Source organism: Carlito syrichta, unplaced genomic scaffold (assembly GCF_000164805.1).
Source record: "Carlito syrichta isolate Samal-C Ts95f unplaced genomic scaffold, Tarsius_syrichta-2.0.1 Scaffold307058, whole genome shotgun sequence".
In the NCBI taxonomy this organism is placed as follows: domain Eukaryota; kingdom Metazoa; phylum Chordata; class Mammalia; order Primates; family Tarsiidae; genus Carlito; species Carlito syrichta.
Window position 1 is genome coordinate 377965 of NW_007251154.1, and position 23333 is coordinate 401297.

General features: G+C 36.4%; 1 protein-coding gene across 2 annotated transcripts in view; it reads left to right on the top strand.

The window, feature by feature from the left end:
- The window catches only part of WNK1 (WNK lysine deficient protein kinase 1), an 82999-nt gene that overhangs the window by 4505 nt on the left and 55161 nt on the right, over positions 1 to 23333 (top strand). The window contains exon 1 of one of the 2 annotated variants that reach the window (XM_021715403.1): positions 21721 to 22100. The exons of the other annotated variant lie outside the window; for it this stretch is intronic. Coding sequence (XP_021571078.1) covers positions 22011 to 22100 — 90 coding nt within the window. The 5' untranslated portion in view covers positions 21721 to 22010. Of the gene's footprint in view, positions 1 to 21720; positions 22101 to 23333 lie in introns of those variants that run through there. 2 annotated transcript variants of the gene reach the window in all.

Below are 23333 nucleotides of genomic sequence, written 5' to 3' on the forward strand. Positions count from 1 at the left end.
GCTGGGCTCCGGCGATCATTCCGCCTCAGCATTCCGAGTAGCTGGAATTACAGTCATGCACTACCACGCCCAGCTGATTTTTTGATTTATTGTAGAGATGAGGTCTCGCTGCCCAGGCGGGTCTTGAACCCGCGGGCTCAGGCAATCCACTCACTTCAGCCTCCCAAAGGCGTGGGATTACAGGCTGAGCCACCGAGCCTGGCACCTCCATGAAATTTTATCTGATTGATTTCACTGCATAATCTTTGCCTTCTCTGAGAATCTCTTAAGGTTCTTCTCAGTTGATATGGATTATGGAATTGTGTTGATAATTTATTCTACTTATGAGCCCATAAATTGAATTACTTAATGTAAAGCACTTGCTGTTTATTACTTACTTTATATCTTTATTTCTCTAAAATATTTTAATCTTATCTTTTCAAAGTATTTCTATGTAACTTCATCCTTATCTGTAGTAGTATCCTAAATACAAAAATGTCTCAGTGCTAATAAATGCAACATTTTCTGAATTCCTGATATCTACCATGCTCAGAGCTTGGCACCAGGTAAAGATGAATATCATACATATACCCTGTCTTCAGAAAATTAGCTCTGATGTGGAAGATAAATATGTAAGCAAACAATTGTAATTATAATATGGTGAGTATCTTAATGGAGACAAGCATGAGGAACAGTGGGAAACAATTATTAACTCTACTGTGGATTAGGGGAGGTTTCACAAAAAGAACTGTTGTATGAATTGTCAAAAAAGGAGAAGGGGTGAGTGAGAGACTACCCTAAAAAGCAGGAATAAGACGGACATGAATGCTGAGGTACCAAACACCATAGTACAGTTAAAGGAAAGGCAAACTGATCAATAGAGTGAAGTTGTTTTCTTGTGTCTGGAAGGCAGGTGCAGATCAATCACAAATTAGTTTCCTCTATGCCCAAATCCTCTCTCTCAGAGCAGAGAGGGGTCAGTAATTAAGAAATGAACTTGTCATTCGTGATAAATGTTTTTTGCTTCTGTTATGTTGTTTTGAAGGTGGAAACGACCTTGTTTGCTTATAGACTTGTGGAAGGATCAAGAAGATGAGAGAAAGGTTGAAATCATTTTGAGGGGGCGAGGTGGATAATGGATAGATTATCTAGGATTCGGTGGGGTCATGAGCATGGTATAGTGGCCCTAATAGAGAAGGTTTTCTCTTAGTTGAGGTGAGATATTATGATGGGGTTTTGGAAGCAATGTCTTAGGTTCACATCCTTGTACTAGTTATTTTTATATTATCTTGAGCAAGTCACTTCATTTTTTTATGGCTTGATTTTTTTTGTTCTTTGTAAAAGAGACACCCTTTCACTCTTACAGATTGCTTAGCAGAGTGCCTGACACTGGTACTAATAGTCGGCCTTGGTTATTTTCTGTGAAACACAAGTTAATCATCTTCTCAGGGGTATAGAATAAAAGGTCGCCTTTAGGGGTAATAAAGGCTTGAAATAATATTTACGGAATTTTGAACTGATTAGGAAATGGTAATAATTGTGAAGCAACACCAAGCCTCTAGAGCTTACCTTTTTCGCATTAATAATACTATTATGTAAACAATGAATCCATTGTGTTTACTTGTGTCTGTTTATCTATCAGTAAAAAAGAGCCAATTTTAGACCAGTCATATGGCTCATGCCTGTAATTTCAGCAATTTGGGAGGCTGAAGCAGGAAAATTGCTCAAGTCCAGGAGTTCGAGACCAGCCCAGGCAACATAGCAAAACTACATCTCTACAAAGAGTCAAAAAATTAGCCAAGTGTGGTGGTGCATGCCTGTAGTCCCATCTATTCAGGATGCTGAGACAGGAAGATCCCTTGAGCCTAAGAGTTTGAAGCTGCAGTAAACTGCAATCATGCCACTGCACTCTAGCCTGAGTGACAAGAGTGAGACCCTGACTCAGAAAAAAAGGAAAAGAGCAAATTTTAATCTGTGATTTACTTATTTTTTGTGACAAACAATAATAACCTAGACTACTTTGTTAGTCCTCAGTTTTCTTTGTTCTGAATTCTGCATAGCAGGATTTGAAGAATAGAATATGGTTAAGTTATAACAGAAATGATTTAGGCTTCATGGAAGAACAATTAATTTTATTCAACATCCTTTCCTCTTTATCATCTATTTATTTGTGAATATTTACTAGTTATGCACTGTGACAAGCACTATACTGTATACTGAGGATATGCCAAGTTAAAAAGTTGTGCTTCACTTGGAGCTTACATTCACTTGTGTAAGAAAAGTTGATAATGGTATTAGAATGATAACAGGGCTCATGTCTAGAATAGATGGGGAGACAAAAAGTGAGAAGTTTAGTTAGGTTTATTGCTATGCCACGGTGAATTCAGTCCTTCTTTTATTTTGCTTGAAATGTATGACTAGATACCAGTGCAATCTGATTAAAACAAGTAACCAAGTAATGAGGGAGGAAATATAAGGTAATAGATTCAAAGTTGAGGGGGAAAAAAACCTAAAGTTGCTGTGGATCAAAGTAGGTCAACATGCTGTATGAATGATGCTACTAAACAGTAAAAGATGTTTCTATTATGTGGCTTTAACAAATCATTTGTAAGCCTTAATTCCTTTATATGAGTATGGGAGTCATAACTGCCAAACCTACTAAGGTTGTTGTGAAGAACAAATGTGTTGAAAAAACATAAGAAAGTACATTTGAAAAGTTGAAAAATATATTTGTTGTACTTGATATGTCACTAGATCATCTCTGAAATGTTTTCCATCTCAGTAGATTCTTGATGTTTTGGAGTGGTTTGACTTAAGTGTTTCTGCCACAAAAGATTGCGAGGATAGTAGCAATAACTAGATTTTTAAATTTAATGAGGCTCAAATGCATATTACAGAAGTTACAAGATCTGTGATGGGGATGTACTTAAAGAATTTTGCTTTCTTTTAAAATTCCCTCAGCTTTCCAGTAAAATTAAGTAAATAAAAACACAACAACTTATTCCGTGTACAGACGAATATCTAGATATTAAAATTTATAATTATAAATCTGAGTACATAATCAAATCATTGGCTTTTAGTAGTCTTTGAAGTCTGCTTTCTATCCTTCAGTGAATTTTATAAGGTTGTTAATCTAATATTTTGTGATTATTATTTTTATTAAATATTAGAGGACCTTTGAGGATTTGATTGATATATTTATTGATTGATTCTCTGTATGGTATGTGCTAAGTCAGAGTATTGATTAGGAATAATTTTTTATTGTATGTGCATACGAAAAATGTGCATAGCTTTATTTCCAAAGGCATTATTGAGATATATACCATATAATTCACCCACTTAAAGTATGTAATTCAGTTGTTTTAGTATCTTCACAGATGTGTGCAGCCATCAACACAGTCAACATTAGTCAATTTTATTACTCGAAAAAAATTCTGTACCTTTTGGCAATTGCTCTCCTATACCCATATTTCTCCTACCCTGAGCAACCACTGATCTGTTTCTGTCTCTGTAGATTTCTCTATTCTTGACATTTAATTTTTTTAATTTTTTTAATTTTTATCAAGTGATCAGCAATTAGTATTCTTGATATTTTATGTAAAGAGGATTATAAAATGTGTTCTTTTTTCCTCCCAGAATTAGAAATCATCTTTAATTCTACCTGTCACATTCAAAATTTTTAAAAAAGAATAAAATCTATTATAGCTGTGGCATATAACTTACTGATTGATGATCAACTGTAGTTAATAGTTAAGATTAGAGAACACTGGAATCTGAACTGAGGCAGCAACAATGATCATTAATATAGAAAAGGAAACTTATTCTAGGGGTATTGGGCAATAGAATCAACAAGACCTAATCCAGTAAGTGTTTAGAGAAAGTAAGAGAGGTGAATCTATGCTGACTTTCCAAGTTGTGTGACTGAGTGAATGGAAGCACTTTATAAAACAAAAGAAAATAAATGCAGAGAAAATGATGATATTAATATGTTTTAGAACACTGAGTTTAAAAACTTGAAAGACATTCAGAAAAATAACCGTTTTGAGAGGTTTAATGTAAAATATTAACATTTCCATAAAAACGGAAATGTATCCCTATTCAGACTATATTGGTTACTTTTGTTAACTTCTGGAACAAATTGCTGTTTAACATTATGTACAATAAAACAACTGCAATAAAGTTGAGAATGCCTGATAGCTAATGAGGCTGAGTGTAAATATGGATGTTCCCTCCAATATTTGGTTTTCTTATTAGGGGAACAGATTATAGGATCGTATTTAATTCTTATGTTTTCTAATTAAAATAAAGGTACATAAAGCCAATGAAAGGGCCATTATCAGTTTTTTATATTCATAAGTTATAGTTCATTTGACAGCCGTGTTCTTCATTTCTTTTTAAGATTGAGTAATAATATTTCACTGTATGCGCATACCACAATTTGTTTACCCACTTATCCTTGGTGGACATTTATTTAGACTGTCCTACCATTTGGCTGTTGTGAATAGAGCTGGTATGATTATTTATGCAGAAGTTTTTGTTTGAATATTTATTTTGAATATACGTCTGGGAGGAAGTCTGGGAGGAATTGCTGTTATATGCTAATCCTGTGTCTAAACATTTGAAAAACTGCCAGCCTATTTTCCAAATGACTGTACCATTTTACATTTCCACCATCAGTGTGAGGGAGTTCTGATCGCTCCATCTTCTTGCCAACACTTACTATTTTCTGACTTTTTTTTTTTCTTTTTGAGACAGGCTATTACTCTGTCACCCAAACTGGAGTGCAATGGTGTGATCACAGCTCACTATAACCTCAAAATCCTGGGCTCAAGCGATCCTCTCACTTCAGCCTCCCAAGTGACTCAGCCTCCCAAGTGACTGAGACTATTGGAACACCACCATGTCTGGCTAATTAAAAACAAAATTCATTTTGTGTAGGTGGGGTCTCTGTATGTTGTCCACGCTAGTCTTGAACTCCTGGCCTTCCTCCTCAGCCTCCCAAAGTGCTGGGATTACAGGCGTAAGCTACCACACTCAGTCTGGCATTTTTATTACAGTGATGAAGTACTATCTTGTTGTGGTTTTGATTTCTGTTTTCCTGATCACTAATCATGTTGCGCATCTTTTTCTTTTTTTTGAGTTGGAGTCCCACCCATGCTAAAGTGCAATGGCATGCTCATGGCTACTGCTGCCTTGACTTGCTGAACTCATGCAGTTCTTCTTCCTAAAGCCTTACGAGTAGCTGGAACTACAAGTCGCACACCACCATGCCCGGCTAATTTTTTGATTTATTGTAGAGATGAGGTCTCACCAAGTTGCCCAAGCTGGTCTCAAATCCTGAACTCAGACAATCCTCTTGCCTCTGCCTCGCAAAAGTGCTAGATTACAGGCATGAGTCACTGCACCCGACCGAACATCTTTTCATACACCTATTGACTATATATCTTCTTTTTCTTTGGAAAAATGCCTATGCAGATTCTTTGTTCATTTTTAATTGGGTTATTTGTCTTTTTATTATTGAGTTCTATAGATTATTTGTATATTCTAGATACAGGTACTGTATCAGGTACATAATTTATAAATAATTTCTCCCTTCTGTGGATCTTTTCTTAGTAGTGTCCTTTAAATAACAAGTTTTTAATTTTGGTGAAACCCAATGTATATCTTTTGGAGGGGCTCATCTTTGTGAAGATTTACTCCTGTGTTTTCTTCTAAGAGTTTGATCAGTTTAACTCTTACAGTTAGGTCTTTGGCTCATTTTTAGTTAATTTTTGTATAGTGTGAGGTAAAGATCCAAATTCATTCTTTTGCTTGTGGCTATTCAGTTGTCCTAGTAACATTTTGAAAAGACAGTTACTTTTCCCTTTGGTCTTGGCACTTCTGCTGAAAATCAGTTGACTGTATGACATGGGTTTATTTCTGAACTCTCAATTCTATTCCATTGACCTATATGTCTTGATTACCATTACTTTGTATTAAGTTTTGAAATCAGGAAGTATGAACTCTCTTACTTTATTTTTCTTCAAGATTGTTTGGGCTATTGTATGTGCCTTGCAATTCCATATTAATTTTGAATCAGCTTGTCAGTTTCTACAAAGAAATCAGTTGTGATGATAGGTATTTGGAAACAGGATTGGTGCAGAAGTGATTCATTAAGATGACGTCATTTAAGAGTAGGATGAACCCTTAAACCAATGACTGATGTCCTTTTAAGAATAGAAGACACAGAAGCATAGACACAGGAAGGAAAAACTCCATGTGATTACACAGATACTGAAATGCTATAGTTGCAAGCAAGGATTGCCATCCTTGGAGAATACTGCCATCTTTGGGTTTTTTGGGGGTTTTTGAGTTGTAGTCTCACTTCTTGGCCCAGGCTGGAGTACAGTGACATGCTCACAGCCACCCCAGTGTTGACCTGCTAGCCTCTGGCGATCCTTCCACCTCAGCTTTCCAAGTAGCCAGAACTACAGGTGTGTGCTACCGTACCCGACTAATTTTTTATTGTGGAGACTAGTCTCGCCAAGTTGCCTGGGCTGGTCTTGAACCCACGGGCTCAGGCAATCCACTCGCCCCGGCCTCCCGAAATGTTGAGATTAAAGGCTGAGTCACCGAGCCCAGCCAATACTGCCATCTTAACCATGTGTCAGTCTTTTGCTTCATAAGCATGGGATGTTTTTCCATTTATTTATTTATTTATCTTTAATTTATTTCAATCACGTTTTACAGTTTTCAGAGTGTACATTTTATACTTCTTTTGTTATATTTATTCCTACATCATGTATTTTTGTGTGTAAATGGAATTATTTTCTTAACTTCAGTTTTGGATTGGTTCTTAGAAATAGTATTGATTGACCGGACAAGGTGGCTCAAGCCTGTAATCCCAGCACTTTGGGAGCCCGAGACGAGAGGATTGCCTGAACCCAGGGGTTCAAGACCAGCCTGGGTAACTTGGTGAGACCTCGTCTTTACAGTAAATCAACAAATTAGCTTGGCATGGTGACGCGTGCCTGTAGTGTAGTTCAGCTACTTGGAAGATTGAGGCATTAGGATCGCCTGAGCCCAGCAGGTCAAGGCTGCGGTGGCTGTGATCATGCCACTGCACTCCAGCCTAGGTGACAGAGTGAGACTCCAACTCAACAAAAAAAAGAAAGAAAGAAAGAAATAGTATTGGTTTTTGTATATTGGTTGTAAATTCTACAACCTTACTGAACTACCTTATGCTAATAGTTTTTTAGTCAGTTCCTTAGAAATCCTTGTATATATAAGATCATGTCATCTGCAAATAGAGATAGTTTTAATTTTTTCATTTCTATTTTAGATGCCTTTTATTTGGTTTTCTTGCCTAGTTGCCCTGACTAGAATCTCCTATACAATGTTAAATAGGAATGGTGAAAGCGAGCATCTTTATCCCCCTTAATCTCAGAGGAAAGCATCCAGTCTTTGGGGGTATTTAATAGATACCTCTTATCATAATGAGGAAGATCCCTTCTGTTCTTAGCTTGATGAGTATTTTTATCATGAAAGCGTGTAATTTTGTCAAATGTTGTTTCTGAGTCTGTTGAGATGATCCCTGTGCTGTTGTCCTTTTTCCTACTGTTGATACATTGTATCACCTTAAGTGATTGTTTAGATCTTATACTGACCTTGAGTTCCTGGTATATGCTATGTACATTTTTTTTTTTTTTACTGAATTTTGAAATTCTAAAAAAAAAAAAAAAAAAATTTGGCAAGAGCTGGTATGTGTTCCATGTCTGTGAGAAGAATTGAGAAAAATGACAGACTCTTAGCTTAGCAGAGGTTTGAGGGTAAAGTTGGAAAAGCAGAACTGTAAGTTTGTGAAGTAGTTGGCTTCTGGGGGACTCTTCTAATGGGAAGAAATAGATCATCTCTTGATTTGTCAAATTCTATTCCCATGCAATTAAACAGCCCCTGTATTTGAGAGAAAATGAATACATAGTTCTCACCTTTTTCAGTGAGATAACTGAATAAAATGTTCTTGTCTTTAAAAATTAATTATAAGATTAATAAATAAAATGGCATAAGTAAATTACTTTTATGTTATTACTTTTTCTAAAGGTATTTTAACTTTTCAAGTTAGTTATTTCTTTTCATTAGCTATCCCAATTTTTTCTAGAAATGACTTAAATGGTTCACAATTAAAACATTGAATTGAAACAAATCTAAACCATTCACTTCCTTGAAATTTAATTAATTCACCCAATATTTGAGCACAGATGTTATGTTAGTTTTCTAGGACTAGTATCTCAAAGTACTACAAGAGCTGGGTGGCTAAAACAACAGAAACTTCTTGTTTCTTGGCTCTGGAGGCCAGAAATCTGAAAGTATTCAGCAGGGTCATGCTCCTTCTAAAACATGTAGAATCTTTCCTTTCCTTCCTTCTTCCTAGTCTGATGTCTTGCTAGCAATCCTTGGTGTTCCTTTGGTTGCAGCTATATCACATCAATATCTGTGTCTATAATCACATGGAGTTTTTCCCTCCTGTGTCTGTGTCTTCGTGTCATCTATTCTTAAAAGGATATCTGTCATTGGCTTAAGGGTCCACCCTACTCTTGAATGTCCTCATCTTAACTAATCACTTTTGCAATGATCCTATTTCCAAACAAAGTCACTTTGTAAAGTACTAGAGCTTAGAACCACAAAACTATCTTTGGTGGGGACACAATTTAACCCCATAACGATTTATGAATTCATCCAACAAATTCTCAAGTCTCTTCTGTGTTCCAGTCTTTTTTCTGGATCCTACGTTTTGAATATTATTGTTAAGCCAGATACAGTTCCTGCTTCTAAAAAGCTTATTGGAGAAAGGAGAGCAAACAAGTAAGGCAGACAGTTACCATACAATGTAAAACACTTGGTCTAAGTACTTAACAAAAGCACAAAAGAGCGGAGTCTAATTGAGTTTGGACAGGTTAGAAAAATGGTGTTGAAGAAGTAGGGATGGACTAGGATAGTGTTGTATGTGAAGGTTCTATAATTTTGTATTTCTACTGAGTTTGGACGTAGAAAAAGGAAGAGGCAAGAGATAAAGCAGGAAAGGAGAGCTTAGACTAAGCTAGAGTACTGGGGGAATCCCACTGTAGCACGTTAATAGTGAGTAGGTGTCATACTGTGTTAGTGCATACAGACTTATGTTTCAGAAGGATTATTCTGGCTGCAGAGTGGAGAATGGATTTATGAGAAAAGACCAAAAGCTAAAAACCTAGTCAAAAGACGATTGCATTAGCCTTGGGAGGGAATGACAGTCTGAATTAAGGCGTTGTAGGCGAGAAGGCCAAAGTGGAGATTCATTGTCTTTATGAGTTAGAATTTAGTTAATTTAAGAATTTTTTCCACATAATATTCATGAAAATAAATGCCCATGTAAGTGCATGTACTTAAAAGAAGGTAAGATCAGACAGAATATCTACCCTGATTGAGTTAAATATGTGACTTTTGATTTTAGGACTATAAAATTTATAATTTGTATATAGAATCGTTTTCATACTTTGTTTACCAACATACCAATTATTAATTGTCTTTGTTCTGTAATACTCTGAATAGCAAACTAAAATCCCCAGCCAAATCCGGGCTATTTTTGTACAGTGCATGACATAAGAATGATTTTTACACTTTACGGGGAAAAAAATCAAAAGAAGAATATTTTATGATGTAAAAATTATATGAAATTCAAATTTCAGTGTCTATAAATGTAGTTTTTTTGGGCACTCAATCACGCTCCCTTGCTTCCATATTATTGATAGCTGTTTTTACACTGTAATGGCAGAATTGGGTATTTGCAACAGACTGTATGATACACAAAGCCTAAAATATTTACTATCAGGCTCTTAACAGAAAATGTTACTCCTGTTCTAAACACGTCACATATTTGTAAAAAATAAAGTGGTGGTGATATTCTTCTATAAAAATGCACTGGACCTGGTATGGTAGCCCATGTCTGAAATTCTAACACTTTGGGAGGTCAAGGTGTGAGGATTGCTTAAGGCCAGGAGTTCAAGACTAGCCTGTGTAATATAGAGCAAGACACTCCCCACTCCCACCCCTCTCTCTACAAAAAAATAAAAATTTAACTGGGTATGGTGGCTTATGCCTGTAGTCCCAGCTGCTCTGGAGGCTGAGGCAGGAGAATCACTTGAGCCCAGCAGTTCAAGGTGCCACTGCACTCTAGCCTAGGCAACAGAACAAGGCCCCATTTATAAAAAACAGGAAAAAACGAATGCATTAGCTTTTGTACTTATATTAAGTATGAGAATCTTGGTGCAAGCTAGAGCTACTTAAAAGTTCAAAAAGTTTGTAGGTAGCCTTTTCTCTCTGTTAAGAGTAGAATTATAACTTTAGTATCTTTGCCAAGTGCAAAGTTAAAGCTTAGTTGAGAAGAAAATTCCTATCTTAAATGAAAGAAGTCTGGTATTAAATGTAATAGAACCTAGAAGGACTCATATTAACTGTTTCCATATTCTTAGTATACCTGTGTTTAGCCCATCAGTAGTTTTGTTTGTTTGTTTTGAGTTAGTCTCACTCAGTCACCCAGGCTGAAGTGCAGTGGCATGCTCACAGCTACCCCAGAGTTGACCTGCTGGGCTCTGGCGATTCTTCCGTCTCAGCCTTCCAAGTAGCCAGAACTACAAGCACGTGCTACCATGTCCAGCTAATTTTTTTTATTTATTGTAGAGATGAGGTCTTGCCAAATTGCCCAGGCTGGTCTCGAACCCATAGGCTCAAGCAATCCACTTGCCTTGGCCTCCCTAAATGCTGGGATTGCAGCCTGAGCTACCAAGCCCAGCCACTAGTTGTTTTTTATTATTAAATTAAAGTGTGTGAATCATAAACATTGATCCTTTTAACCATTTTGAATTGTGCAGTTCACTGGTTTTTAGTGTATTCACAATGTCATGCAATTTTTACTGCTAATTCCAGAACCTTTCCGTCATCCCCAAAACAAAGCCTTCTCTCCATTAACAGTCATTTCTCATCCCCACTTCCGACCCAGCACTTGGAAACTGTCTGTCTTCATGGATTTGATTTTGCAGATTTGATACTGGCATTTCATAGAAATGGAATTATGTAATACGTTACGTTTTGTGTCTGACTTCTTTCACTTAGCATGTTTCCAAGGTATTTCTATGTTGTAGCATGTATCAATACTTCATTCTCTTTTATAGTTGAGTATTCCACTATATGGATATACCACATTTTGTGGTGTTCAGCAGGTTTATTTCCCTTTAGTTCTGTAGTTTCTTCCTTTTCTCATTGTTAAAGTGTTTTAAGCTATAGCCATCTCTTTATCTGTAGAAGGATTGGAAATGATGTCTTTGTCCATTTGGACAGCTATAACAAAAAACCCAATATATTGGATGGCTTGTTAACAACAAACATTTATTTCTCACAGTTCTGGCATCTGGGATGTCCCAGATCAAGGTGCTATCAGATTTGGTGTCTAGTGAGGTTCCTTTCCTCATAGACAATACCTTCTCGTTTTGTCTTTACATGATGGAAGAGTCAAAGAAACTTCCTCAGGACTCTCTGTTAAAAGGGCAGTAATTCCATTCATGAGAGTTCTGATCTCATGACCCAATCATCTCCCAAAGACTCTGCCTCTTAATGCAATCTCAGTGGACATTAAGTTTCAACAAAAAATTTCTGGGGGGGGGCACAAACATTCATATCATATTAAATGTGAAAGATAAAATACATAGTGTCTTAAAAGGTATCAGTCCTAGAGCTTGGTTTGTTAAATTGTTTATACTCATTGTGTTTATAACACAATATATGGCACATTATAGACACTTGTTAATACTTTGAATAATAAATTATTCAATTAAAGAAGTCTCAAATTTTAGTCAAAGTTAGACACTATAAATTTGGAAGAGTTGTATTTATTGTGCAAAAGAGAAATGAAGTTTAAGATGACCTTCAAAATGACATTGAATAGTGGCACATATACATATAAAACCAATGTATTACACAGCCGTAAAGAAGGACAAAATTATGAAATTCACAGCAACCTGAATGGGCTTAGAATCTATAATACTGAGTGACCTATCACAGAAAAAAAGAACTGAATATCACATGTTCTCACTTATAAGTGGACCTTGAACAGTTATTGTAATACTATAAGAAAAGGATTGTCTGTAGTGGGAAACTGCCAGGGGAGGGTGGGGCGGGATTGGCAGTAGTGGGAATCTGCCAGGGGAGGGGAAGGGCACACCTCATCAACAAGGACACATGCATAATGAACATTTGTATACCCAACTCTGAATTGTATTCTACATCTTTAAATTAAATTAAAACAAGAACAATTGCCCAGCGCAGTGGCACATGCCTGTCATCCCAGCACTTTGGGAAGGTGGAGGCAAGAGGATTGCCCGAGTTCAGGGGTTCGAGACCAGCCTGGGGAACTTGGCAAGACCTCGTTTCTACAATAAATAAAACAATTAGCTGGGTATGGTGGTGCACATCTGTAGTACCAGCTACTTGGAAGGCTGAGTTGCAGGGATCACCTGAGCCTAGCGGGCTGAGGCTGTGGTGGCTGTGAGCATGCTATGGCACTCCAGCCTGGGTGACAGTGAGACTCCTACTAAAAATAGACTGATACATTTTATAGACCAGGAAAAACTGTTTGGTATAAATAAAGCAGAAAACAATAACTTTAATGGGTAGAAAGAGTCCTAATCCAGTTCTAGAAAGGCTTTTGAAAAAGCCATTTATTCACATATTTGTCTATAAATTATACTGTCAAATCTCAAAACTGTAATTTCTGAACAACCAGTTTAACTCTTTCCATTATGGGACTAGGTGTGTTTTTTATTTTGTTGAAGTAGTTCCTCATAATTTTTACCCTATAATTACTGTCACTTTGTTCTTTGTTTCTTGAGAGTCACAGGGTGAACCCAATCATAATTCACTTGATAGTTCCTTAAATATTTCACGACAGCTTTCCTAAGTCCTTTTTTGTGAAGATTCATCATTCTCAATTTTTAAACTGATCCTTTTAATTTCTTGAAGAAAAGGGTTTATGTGCATTTTTGGAAGAGGGAGATTCTTAGCAGTTGTTTTCTTGACTAAATAAGAAGAAAGTCTCCTGAGGAGACTAAATAAGAAAGAAAAATCGTAACTGAACATAATGAACTTGATGAGATGGCAAGACCCTACAAAAGCCTACTGATAAGGGTTTGAGATTCTGTGCACCGAAATATTTTTGAGAAGGGATCAGGACAGCCTACTAAACTTGGTACAGTCTAGCTCAGTGGCTCTCTAACACTTTAGTATCAGGAATTCTTTTTTTTTTTTTTTTTGAGTTGGAGTCTCACTGTGTCGCCCAGTCTGGAGTGCAGTGGCCACTGGCCTCACCTGCTGGGTTCTGGCGATTCTTCCGCCTCAGCCTTCCGAGTAGCCAGAATTACAGGCATGCGTTACCACGCCCGGCTGATTTTTTGATTTATTGTAGAGATGAGGTCTCACTGCCCAGGCGGGTCTCGAACCCGCGGGCTCAGGCAATCCACTCACCTCAGCCTCCCAAAGGCACGGGATTACAGGCTGAGCCACCGAGCCCGGCTAGGAATTCTTTACACATAAAAATTATTAATGACCCAAAAAGCTTTTGTTTCCTTGTTTTCTATTTTTGTTGACATGTTAGAAATTAAAAATAGAATTTTAAAAAGTATTTATTAATAAATTACATAAGCTCAAAATGTTAGCTTTAATAACATTTTAATGTAATCTTCAAAACAAATTTCAAAAATTTATTGAGAAGAGCAGTGTTTTTACTTTGTTTTGCAAATCTCTTTAATGTCTTTAAAAGACAACCAGATTTTTATATCTGCTTCTGAATCCATTTTTTTACATTTTGATCTTAGGGTTGATGTAAATGATGAAAATTTGGCCCCGGGCAATCCCTTCGGGTCCCCTCCCACTTTGGGAGCTTTTCTTTCCTCTCAATAAATCCTGCTTTTAAAAGAAAGAAAGAAAGAAAGAAAATCTGGCCCCATGCAGATATGTAATTGCAAAAGGAAGTCGCTTTTAGGTCACCAGAAAGGATCTTGAAGACCACCAGAAGTCTTTCTACGACACTTTTGAGAACCACCATTTTAGATCTTTGCTATGCAGAGTACAGTCCCCAGGTCAGTAGAATTAGCATCTCAGGGTGCTTGAATTTAATGTAAAATTTTGGGCCCATCTCATTCCTATTAAATCAAACCTGCATTTTTCAGAGTCTAGGAGTTATGCATATATACATTAACATTTAAAAAGTATAACTAGGTCTGATTCCTGAAGGGTCTTTCCAGTTCTATGTACCTTTACTCTGTTAATTAAACTAAAAGCAGGCTATATAATGTGATACCAGAATGTTATCTGAATAACTCATTGTTCAGTCATTCATGAAACCTTTTAACTAGCATTATAAGCAACCAAAATGACTTTTAAAATATAGTATATAATAAGTATTTAATATAATTCATTCATAATTATGACATATACACCACAGCCCATTTGTATATAGTTGCATTTTTTTCTGATTTTCTGGTTGTTGCTTTTTTGAAAAGCAAAATAATAAGTCAGTGTGTAGAAAAGATGGAATAAAAAGCTTGAAGGAGTAAGTCAGTAGAAACCATGTTAGACTCCTTAGTTTCTAAAGATACTGTAGATGGCACTCACATGTACTTTATTTTTCCTCTAAGCAATGAAAATTTAGTTCCGTGTGTTCTTCAGTTCTTTATTCTGTACTATCAATTACTATACTTTTTGTGAAAAACTATCTTGATTTTATTAACAACTATTTCTGGCTTCTGGCTTCTAATAAGGAATAAAAAGCGTTGTGTCCCTTGCCTACTTTTCTGAATGATTTTCTCATGTTTTGAGTGCTGAAATAAATGTGAGAGATTTAAGTAAGTGCCTGGGTAGTAGTATAATGATGTAGATAATTAAATAAGCAATAATGATGGCTCTATTGGAGTAAACCTTGGAGTATTATACTTTCTTTTAAGTTGGGTTTAGATGTAAACTTAACTAATTTTTAAAAGGATGTCAGTGTCAATTTGCTTAGCTATTGCACTTTCATTAAGGAAACATGCTTGGTTATCCATTGGAAGAGATCATAGGGCTGCCGAGTACAAGCACACACTCCAACCACTTTAGATTTCTGATTTTCATCCTGGATCTACTTTGTATAACCTGGCTATTAGTCACCAGTAAACCACTCCCTTTTTCCCCCACACAGAAGGCCTTCTGTGGGTTTGACACTAACTTAGAAAAAGGATGCACAAAAGAGTCTGTATTCAACACAGATCTGGATTACTTTTTTAGGTTTGAAGATCAGAGAACTCTAGTCACTTGAACCATAAGCTCTGGTTCTCACTTTCTTTTAATTTATTTGAACAGTTATTCACTTATTTAACAGCTATTATGTATCCTCTATGTGTTAGGTTGAGGACAGTGAACAAGCTGTATGCTTCAGTGGTTTCCCAGAGTTTTTATTGTCTAGTAGGCAAGGTAGGCGCATTGAAACAGTAATTATATCAAAAGACAAGATGAAGGTTGGAGGTTTAATCTACTTGAGAGGATCAAATACAGTATTCCTGAGAAAGTATGTAAAAGTTGAGAACTTGATCTGTTATGCCAGGGACACTGAGGAAGGAATCTGTATGAAGAAATGAACCAGTTGTCTCAGTTCATTGGCAGTCTTTACTACAAATATCCCTAGGATTCATGGAAGAAAGTCATGCCAATCACTTCGTATTCCGCATTCCTATCTTACTCTACCTCTATCTTAATAATTATTGCTCGATGTTAACTATATCCACTCGACTAGAACTGAGTCTCTCAGGGACAGATTTCTTTTTTGTCCTCTGCAGATCAATTCACTGCTACATGTTTGACCCTTCAGTGATACACTGCCATGCAAATAGTGGATGATAGCAATGTAATTATTAATAAATGAACATGTGTCAGACATTACATTAAACACTTTGCATATATCATGTGGTTTAATTCTTCCAACAGCCTTGGGGTGGTCTAAATCTATTGTCTAGACTTGAAAACCAATCTGAAACTAAGGATGGCTAACACAAGATTACACATCTAGAAAATAACAAAGTTCTAATCCCAGCTCCCCTGCTTATATCAGAATGCTGTACTGAATCCATAAGTGTGTATTACAGTGTCAATCTGCACCTAAGGCATTTTCACCTGTGTAAGTGCCAGTATGAAGGGACCATGGCTTAACATGTATATTATTTAACATGTATGTAGACCATGATTTAACAGTTATATTTTAAAGAGCACTGATAAGAGACTGTTGTATGTCATTGTTTGTACATGCATTTCATACCTTTGCTTTAAGTGTTACAGGCTCAGGGAGGCCTTCCCTGCCTACCATATCTAAAACAGTATTTTTAAGTATGCATGCACTTAATGTATGGAGCAGTACACAAACTTCTGTTACTTTATCACAACCTGACACATTATTTCATGCCCCATTAGAATACAAGTTCGATGAGTTAGAGGTTTTACTTTTCTTGTTCTTTGCTGTATTCCCAGTGCTTAAGGACTGACAAATCATAGGCACTCAGCTGGTATTTGTGAAATGAATATGCGACTGCAGAACTGTAGGGAGTGAAACACAACTTTATGTTGCCGATGGAGAAAATAGGCTCTAGAGTTGGATTTGCTTGAGTTCAAACCCCAGCAATGTCATTTCCTAGCTGTGAGATCCTTGATAAGTTATTTAGCCTCTCTGAACCTGAAGTATTTGTGAGCATTAAATGAGAAAGACAAAGTGCCTGGCATGCAATTATCAGTCAGTGCTGGTTCAGTATTGTCATTATTATCATAACATGACTATGATATGTTTAATAGTGAAATAAGTTGACTCTGTTCTATTATTTTAACTGGAAAATGTTGCATTAATTTAAATGGGTTTAATGAGCGTCGCATAAAGTCAAGCTTTAAGCAGGAGAGAATGAGCTAACATTCTCGTCAATTACCTTGCAAAGTGCTTTAAATATACTTTATTTTAATCTTTGGTATCATGGTAAGTAGACAGTACCCTCATTTCACAGGTAAGGAAATAAGACCCGAGGTGTAAGTGTTTTGCCTAAGAACATGCAGGAGAAATAATAGTAGTCAGAAATCAAGGGTTTCTTAACTTTACACGAATGCAAACCTTAATTTTTTTTTCCTTTACCTGTTTCTTTTTAAAACCTTTTTGTAGGTCTCAAGGAACAAAATCTGAGAGTAGAAAGTTTAGAGGATATGGGTAGCATAAGACTGGCATTGCAGTTTTGAGTCCTGTATAAAGGTTCGTGGTCCTTGTTTAGCAGAGAATAACTTCTTAGTTACATGCTATACTTGTGATCTTGAACAGTTATCTTGAAAAACTATGCCACTGGTAATGAGAAGATCCAAGTAAGAATAATATTATACTTAGTATGACTTTTGTCTGAGATTAAAAGAATAAAAATCATAGCAAGCAATAACATCAACTTTTTAATGAAGGATAGTGCATTTGAGGTTGGAGCAGTACACAAACTTTCGTTACTCAGAGAGTAATGAGCCTTGGGGAATCATGAGGTAAGCTAATTTCTTTGATAGAGCTAGCTCAATTTGGTAGGGAGTTTGAGGAGGCTTGTTTTCCAATGGAATCATAAGGTATGTTCGAATTCCTGCAAACTAATGGTTCATACCAGTAAGAATCTGGCTGAATCCAACCCCATAACAACCAAGTGAGAAATAATGGTGATTTTTAATTACTTTGTTTGTGTAATCTGACTTTGTCACTGATTCCATTCGCTTTTGGATTGCAAGGTTTGAACATTCTGTCTGGGAAAAACAGAATTAAAGCCGTTAGGGCAAAATTCCTTTTAGTTTTTATATAACAGATTGCAGTTCACCCTACTTTTTTACAGAAACAAGTGAGACTGATTCCTGATTAGATAGTGTTTGAAAAGTTGAGGGAAACTTTGTGTTTCTTTCTTTCTTTCTTTTTAAAGGATTTATTGAGAGGACAGAAAAGCTCCCAGAGTAGGAGGGGACCCAAGGGGGTTGCTGCATTTATTTCTTTAGCTTGTGATGTCCCAAAGAAAATCTACTGGAATTAGTCAAAGTAGTTCCTTAATATACTTTGTTCCTATGTCCAGTAAACTTAGATTATAATTGTAAAAGAAAACTGAATATTATGGGCTGTATCTTGGAAACATTTTGCATAATTTTCAGAGGCATTCCATTACTCTACTGTGATTTGATTAAGATTGAAGGTGGTAGTATTCCCAATATTTTAGGTGCTTATTTAAGAATAATTGTGAAATTCTTTTTTCAGAATTTCTTGGAAAAGCTGATCTTGCTTATCTACCCTGAATATTGATCTATAGTTGACAGGTTATGAAAAGATGGTTTCCATATTTAAATAAATTTTAACAATACTGAATTTGCTGGTACCTTCTAAATAACTTACATATGAAAAGCTAAAAGTGACATATAGATACTTTGCAATTGCTGCTTATAATGGACTACATGATTTGAGGTATATCTTGAAAGAAACTTAAGACTCAGTTGACTTTAAAAAGGGGGGAGAATAGAATATTCGTATTGGTAGAAATGTTCATTAAGTTTTCAGTGAACAAGTAACCAGTTTGGACTTATTTTAGGGAGACTGGGTAGATATATGTAGGTGGAAACTGGATTGTGACTTTTTTTTTTTTTTTTTTGAGTTGGAGTCTCACTCAGTCGCCCAGACTGGAGTGTAGTGGCCGCTCCCGGCTACCACAGCCTCGCCTGCTGGGCTCCGGCGATCCTTCCACCTCAGCCTTCCAAGTAGCTGGAATTACAGGCATGCGCTACCATGCCCGGCTGATATTTTGATTTATTATAGAGATGAGGTCTCCCTGCCCAGGCGGGTCTCGAACCCGCGGGCTCAGGCAGTCCACTCACCTGAGCCTCCCAAAGGTGCGGGATTACAGGCTGAGCCACCGAGCCCGGCTGGATTGTGACTTTTTACATCACATTAAGGAAATTAAAAGTACAGTAACATGGACTAGAAATAACATTGAACCTGGACAGTGGAAAATCTAGATTCTAGTTTTTGCTTTATTATAGATAGAGCCTTACTCACTGGACCACAAGCAATATTTATCTTATTCTAGGTGCTAAAGGTAATGTAGTGTATCCAGTAGATGCCTGACAGCCATTAGACTAGACTAGATGCTACCTGGTCACCAGTTGAATTAAAAGATTCCTTCTGAGTTTGACATAGTATTAATCTCTCTGGATCATATTTGTCTCATTTGAACAAGAAAAGGACTCTTACTCTGGCTCTTTCTAAATCTGTGATACTGTGATCTTGTTGATAGGGAGAATTACCAACCATTTTTTTATTTTTTATTTTTTGAGTTGGAGTTTCACTCTGTCACCCAGACTGGAGTGCATTGGCTGCTCCCGGCCACTGCAGCCTCGACCTGCTGGGCTCCAGCGATCCTTCTGCCTCAGCCTTCCAAGTAACTGGAACTATAGGCGCCCACTACCATGCCCGGCTAATTTTTGATTTATTGTAGAGATGAGGTCTCAAATCTGCGGGCTCAGGCAATCCACTCACCTCAGCCTCTCAAAGTGCTGGGATTACAGATTGAGCCACCAAGCCTGGTTTATCAACCATTTTTGAGCAATGTAATGAGTTAAGTGATGGCAGATGATTGCAAATGGTTAAATTTCAGATGCTTACATGGAGTCAGATGGTTGTGCTGGCCACAGTGTAAAATACAAATTGGATATGGAGAGAATGAAAACAATAAAGCCATTAAATTGGTCTAAGCTTAAAGAAATGAGGTATTAATGGACAACTCCCTTAGGACCCCTCCCACTGTGGGAACTTTTCTGTCTTCTCAATAAATCTTCTTTCTGAAAAAAAAGAAATTAAGAATTAGTAATCAGGACTTTGGGTGCAATAGTAATATAAAACAAAACAAAATGATTTGAGAGGCAGCAAAGAACCCAGTAAGTTCATTTTACTTGGTCAAGGATCTTTGACTATTGGAGGAGCAGTGGGCATACTACTAGCAGAACGGTTTGCCAGCTGTTTTTAACATTTCTCTTTGTTTCAAGACGTTATATAGAATAATAATAGTAATACTTAAATATTGTGGGAGAAGAAGCATCCAAGAATGACTGTTCTGGACTAGACAAATAATAATATCATTGAAAGAAAAGGGGAAATCCAGAGAACACTTACTTGAAGAGAAAGGGAAATTGGCCAGACTCGGTGACTCAGCCTGTAATCCCATCACTTTGGGAGACTGAGGCAAGTAGATTGCCTGAGCCTGCGGGTTTGAGACCAGCCTGGGTAACTTGATGAGATCTACAAAAAATAAATAAAAATTAGCTGTGCATGGTAGCGCACGCCTGTAGTTCCAGCTACTTGGAAGGCTGAGGTAGAAGGATTGCCGGAGCCCAGCGAGTGAACGCTGGGGTGGTGGTGAGCGTGCCACTGCACTCCAGCCTGGGCGACATAGTGAGACTCAGACTCAAAAAAAAAAGAAAAAGAGAAAGAGGAATTAATGTAGACATGAAACATACCTATATGTGAATGATACTTTTATTGTATATATTGAAAACTCTTATTGTGATTCTATATCACATGATTGTCCAAAAGGAAAAAGTGTCTTATCAATTTGGTTTTGTTTATTTATTGCCTGATAGAGTTTAAAGAAACCTACATACCTTTTTACATCTAATGGACCTTTTGAAGCAGGCACATGGCACCTGTTTTCTAGCTCTTTCATTTAGCCAACCATAGTCTGAAGTAGGCTTGCTCATACACTTAAGTTAAAAGTAATGCTGCGTTTTTGTAGCATGCCTTGCTGATTTCTGAGCAATACCTGGCATCCTAGACTACTTACTTAGTACTAATGAATTGTGTTGAGCCAGAGATCAGTGTTAGTAGCTTTGAGATAGCCTGTAAGAATTAGTAGCATTACTAACCTTTAGAAGTATTCCTTCCAAATAACTTCCAAGTTCTTATCTTATGCAATTGCCTTACTATTCACTGTCTTGATTAGGATTTTCAAGCTTACAAAATTACAAAGGATTGGACTTTAATCTGTTGTCCACTGTAACAATGCAATGAGCAGTGCTTTTTCTATCATCTTTGTTACTGCCACAAAGAAAAACCTTTCCTTAATTACTAAAATCAAAATTCTTTTTATTTGAGTCCAAGAGTTTTTCCTGGCAAATGGAAATGTCTTTATGCAACAGAAGGGGAAAAAGAGAAAAAAAAAAAGTTACCACTTCTGTTACTAATTCATAACTGTTTACTTTTTAAAATATACTGTAAGGGTGTGGCAAGGCAATTTACCTTAATATCACTACTTTTTAAATTAGGTAAACAGAAGAACCATTATCCCCACTTTTCAAGTGATTTTATGGGATGTGGTTCAGGTTACACAAACATCGTGTATGATAGATTGAACTGAGAACCCAACCTCAGTGTTGTGATTTCTTGTCCAGTGTTCATTTGGCTGTGTATTCTGAGTTTACACTTTGTTCATTGAATTCAGTCCCCTTTTTCTTTTAAAGCACACTTTCAATATGATTAGTGTTTCAGTAAGTGGATTTCTAGTGTACATACAGTTAAGCCTCCAAGGTAAGTTTTGATAGGTCAAGGAGACAGAGCAGTGGATATAGTAGGTGGAGCATTGAACAAATATAAAAATCTCATTTTGCTGTCCAGGGACTATTGCTGTTGGCAGAGAAGCAGAAGGAACAGTAACAGAATAGTTTCCCTGCTGTTCAGCAGGTAGTTTTGTCTAAAGGACCAATCTAGAATAATATTATTGATTGAGCAGAGTGAACTCATGTCTGAGAGTTGGGGAAGCATGGCTAGTATCAAACAGAAAACCGTGCTTCAGTCTGATTTTGATATCTGCCTTCCTTATGCTGTGGGCTAATTTATTCTGTTAATTTACATCTTATTCATTTTTCCCTCATTTTCCTCTAATTATAACTAGTCTATTTTGCCTTTTCTAATGGATTTTACAAAGAAAGATTTTTGCTCAGTATTTGTCTTCATAAATTCTCATTGCTGCTGCTGCCCTCAAAAGGATTGTGTAAATGAGGTGGGTAAGAATTACCAATATATATAACAAGTATATTGTAGCCTTTTGGTGATAATTATAGAAAGTTTCAGCTCAAGTATTGAAATTGATAACTTCAGAATATTTAAAGTTCTGTAAGTTAGTTAATTTGCACTGTATTCTGTGTGAGGAGGAGGTAGACTTGATTCCTGATTCTAGATGGTTAGGAGAAAGTTTACCTTTATTAAGAAATAATTAAAGTTACCCTACCACATTTGAAACTGAAGTTTTTAAGAAGCAAGTGCTGATAGTTTTTAAGAGCTGGAAAGGTTGAATCAGAGAATTCTGTAATATGACTCACTTTTATTTTTCTAGCAGATTAGTTGACAAAACATAGTACATGAAATGAAGCATAGTATATCAAATGAAAAGTCAGTCTGTAAAGTATACATTTTTTAATTTTTCAGTTCAAGTAATACAACATATTTGATAAACATTTATCTTATATTAAACTCTTGATGTGCCTTCATAGAGTCACAATTGATAATTTTTTTGTGCCCCATTTAAGATTGCCTAGACATGACTTTTGATTTTTTGTATTGGATATACATTAGATATTAAGCACTTATATTTAATGAAGAGAAATAAGCCACTGTCCCATGTTAAAAAGCAAAACAAAACACAATATGATACTACTGCCTAAAGAGAACTTCTGTAAATTAGAAAAGTGGGGAGAAAATATTTGTAGAGACAATGACCTGCTGGTTCTGAAGGAGTGGAATCAGAGGGTTATGCACACCTAACAAATTTAGTTTTGTTCTGTGTAAGATAATAGCCCAATTTATATACCTTGGTACTTTTTTCCTGTTGTTTTGAACCTCTTTCAGAGTAGGTGAGAATACTTTGCTTTTAAAGTAGAATAGGACTCTGGGACTAAATCAGGGAGTAAAGGAAGGGGTGGCATTTGGGAGGATTATTGGACTTTAAGTTGATCGTCTCTGAAGTATATAAACTAAATAAGATGAAATCTTTTATCATGAAAACATTTTGTTCTCATTACCTTGTTCTGTCATGTGCTTAAAATTATGTTTTAGAGTAAACTAAAACATAATATAAAAACTTTTTTTAAAAAGATGATCAATTGTAAAAAAAAAATACATTGAGTTCTCATGTCTTAAGAATAAGAAACCTATGTGTTGTATGATAAGTATATCAAAAGCCGTAGTTGCTTGTTTATTTTAAGCAGCTTTCTTTTATATGTGCCAGGTGACTGAC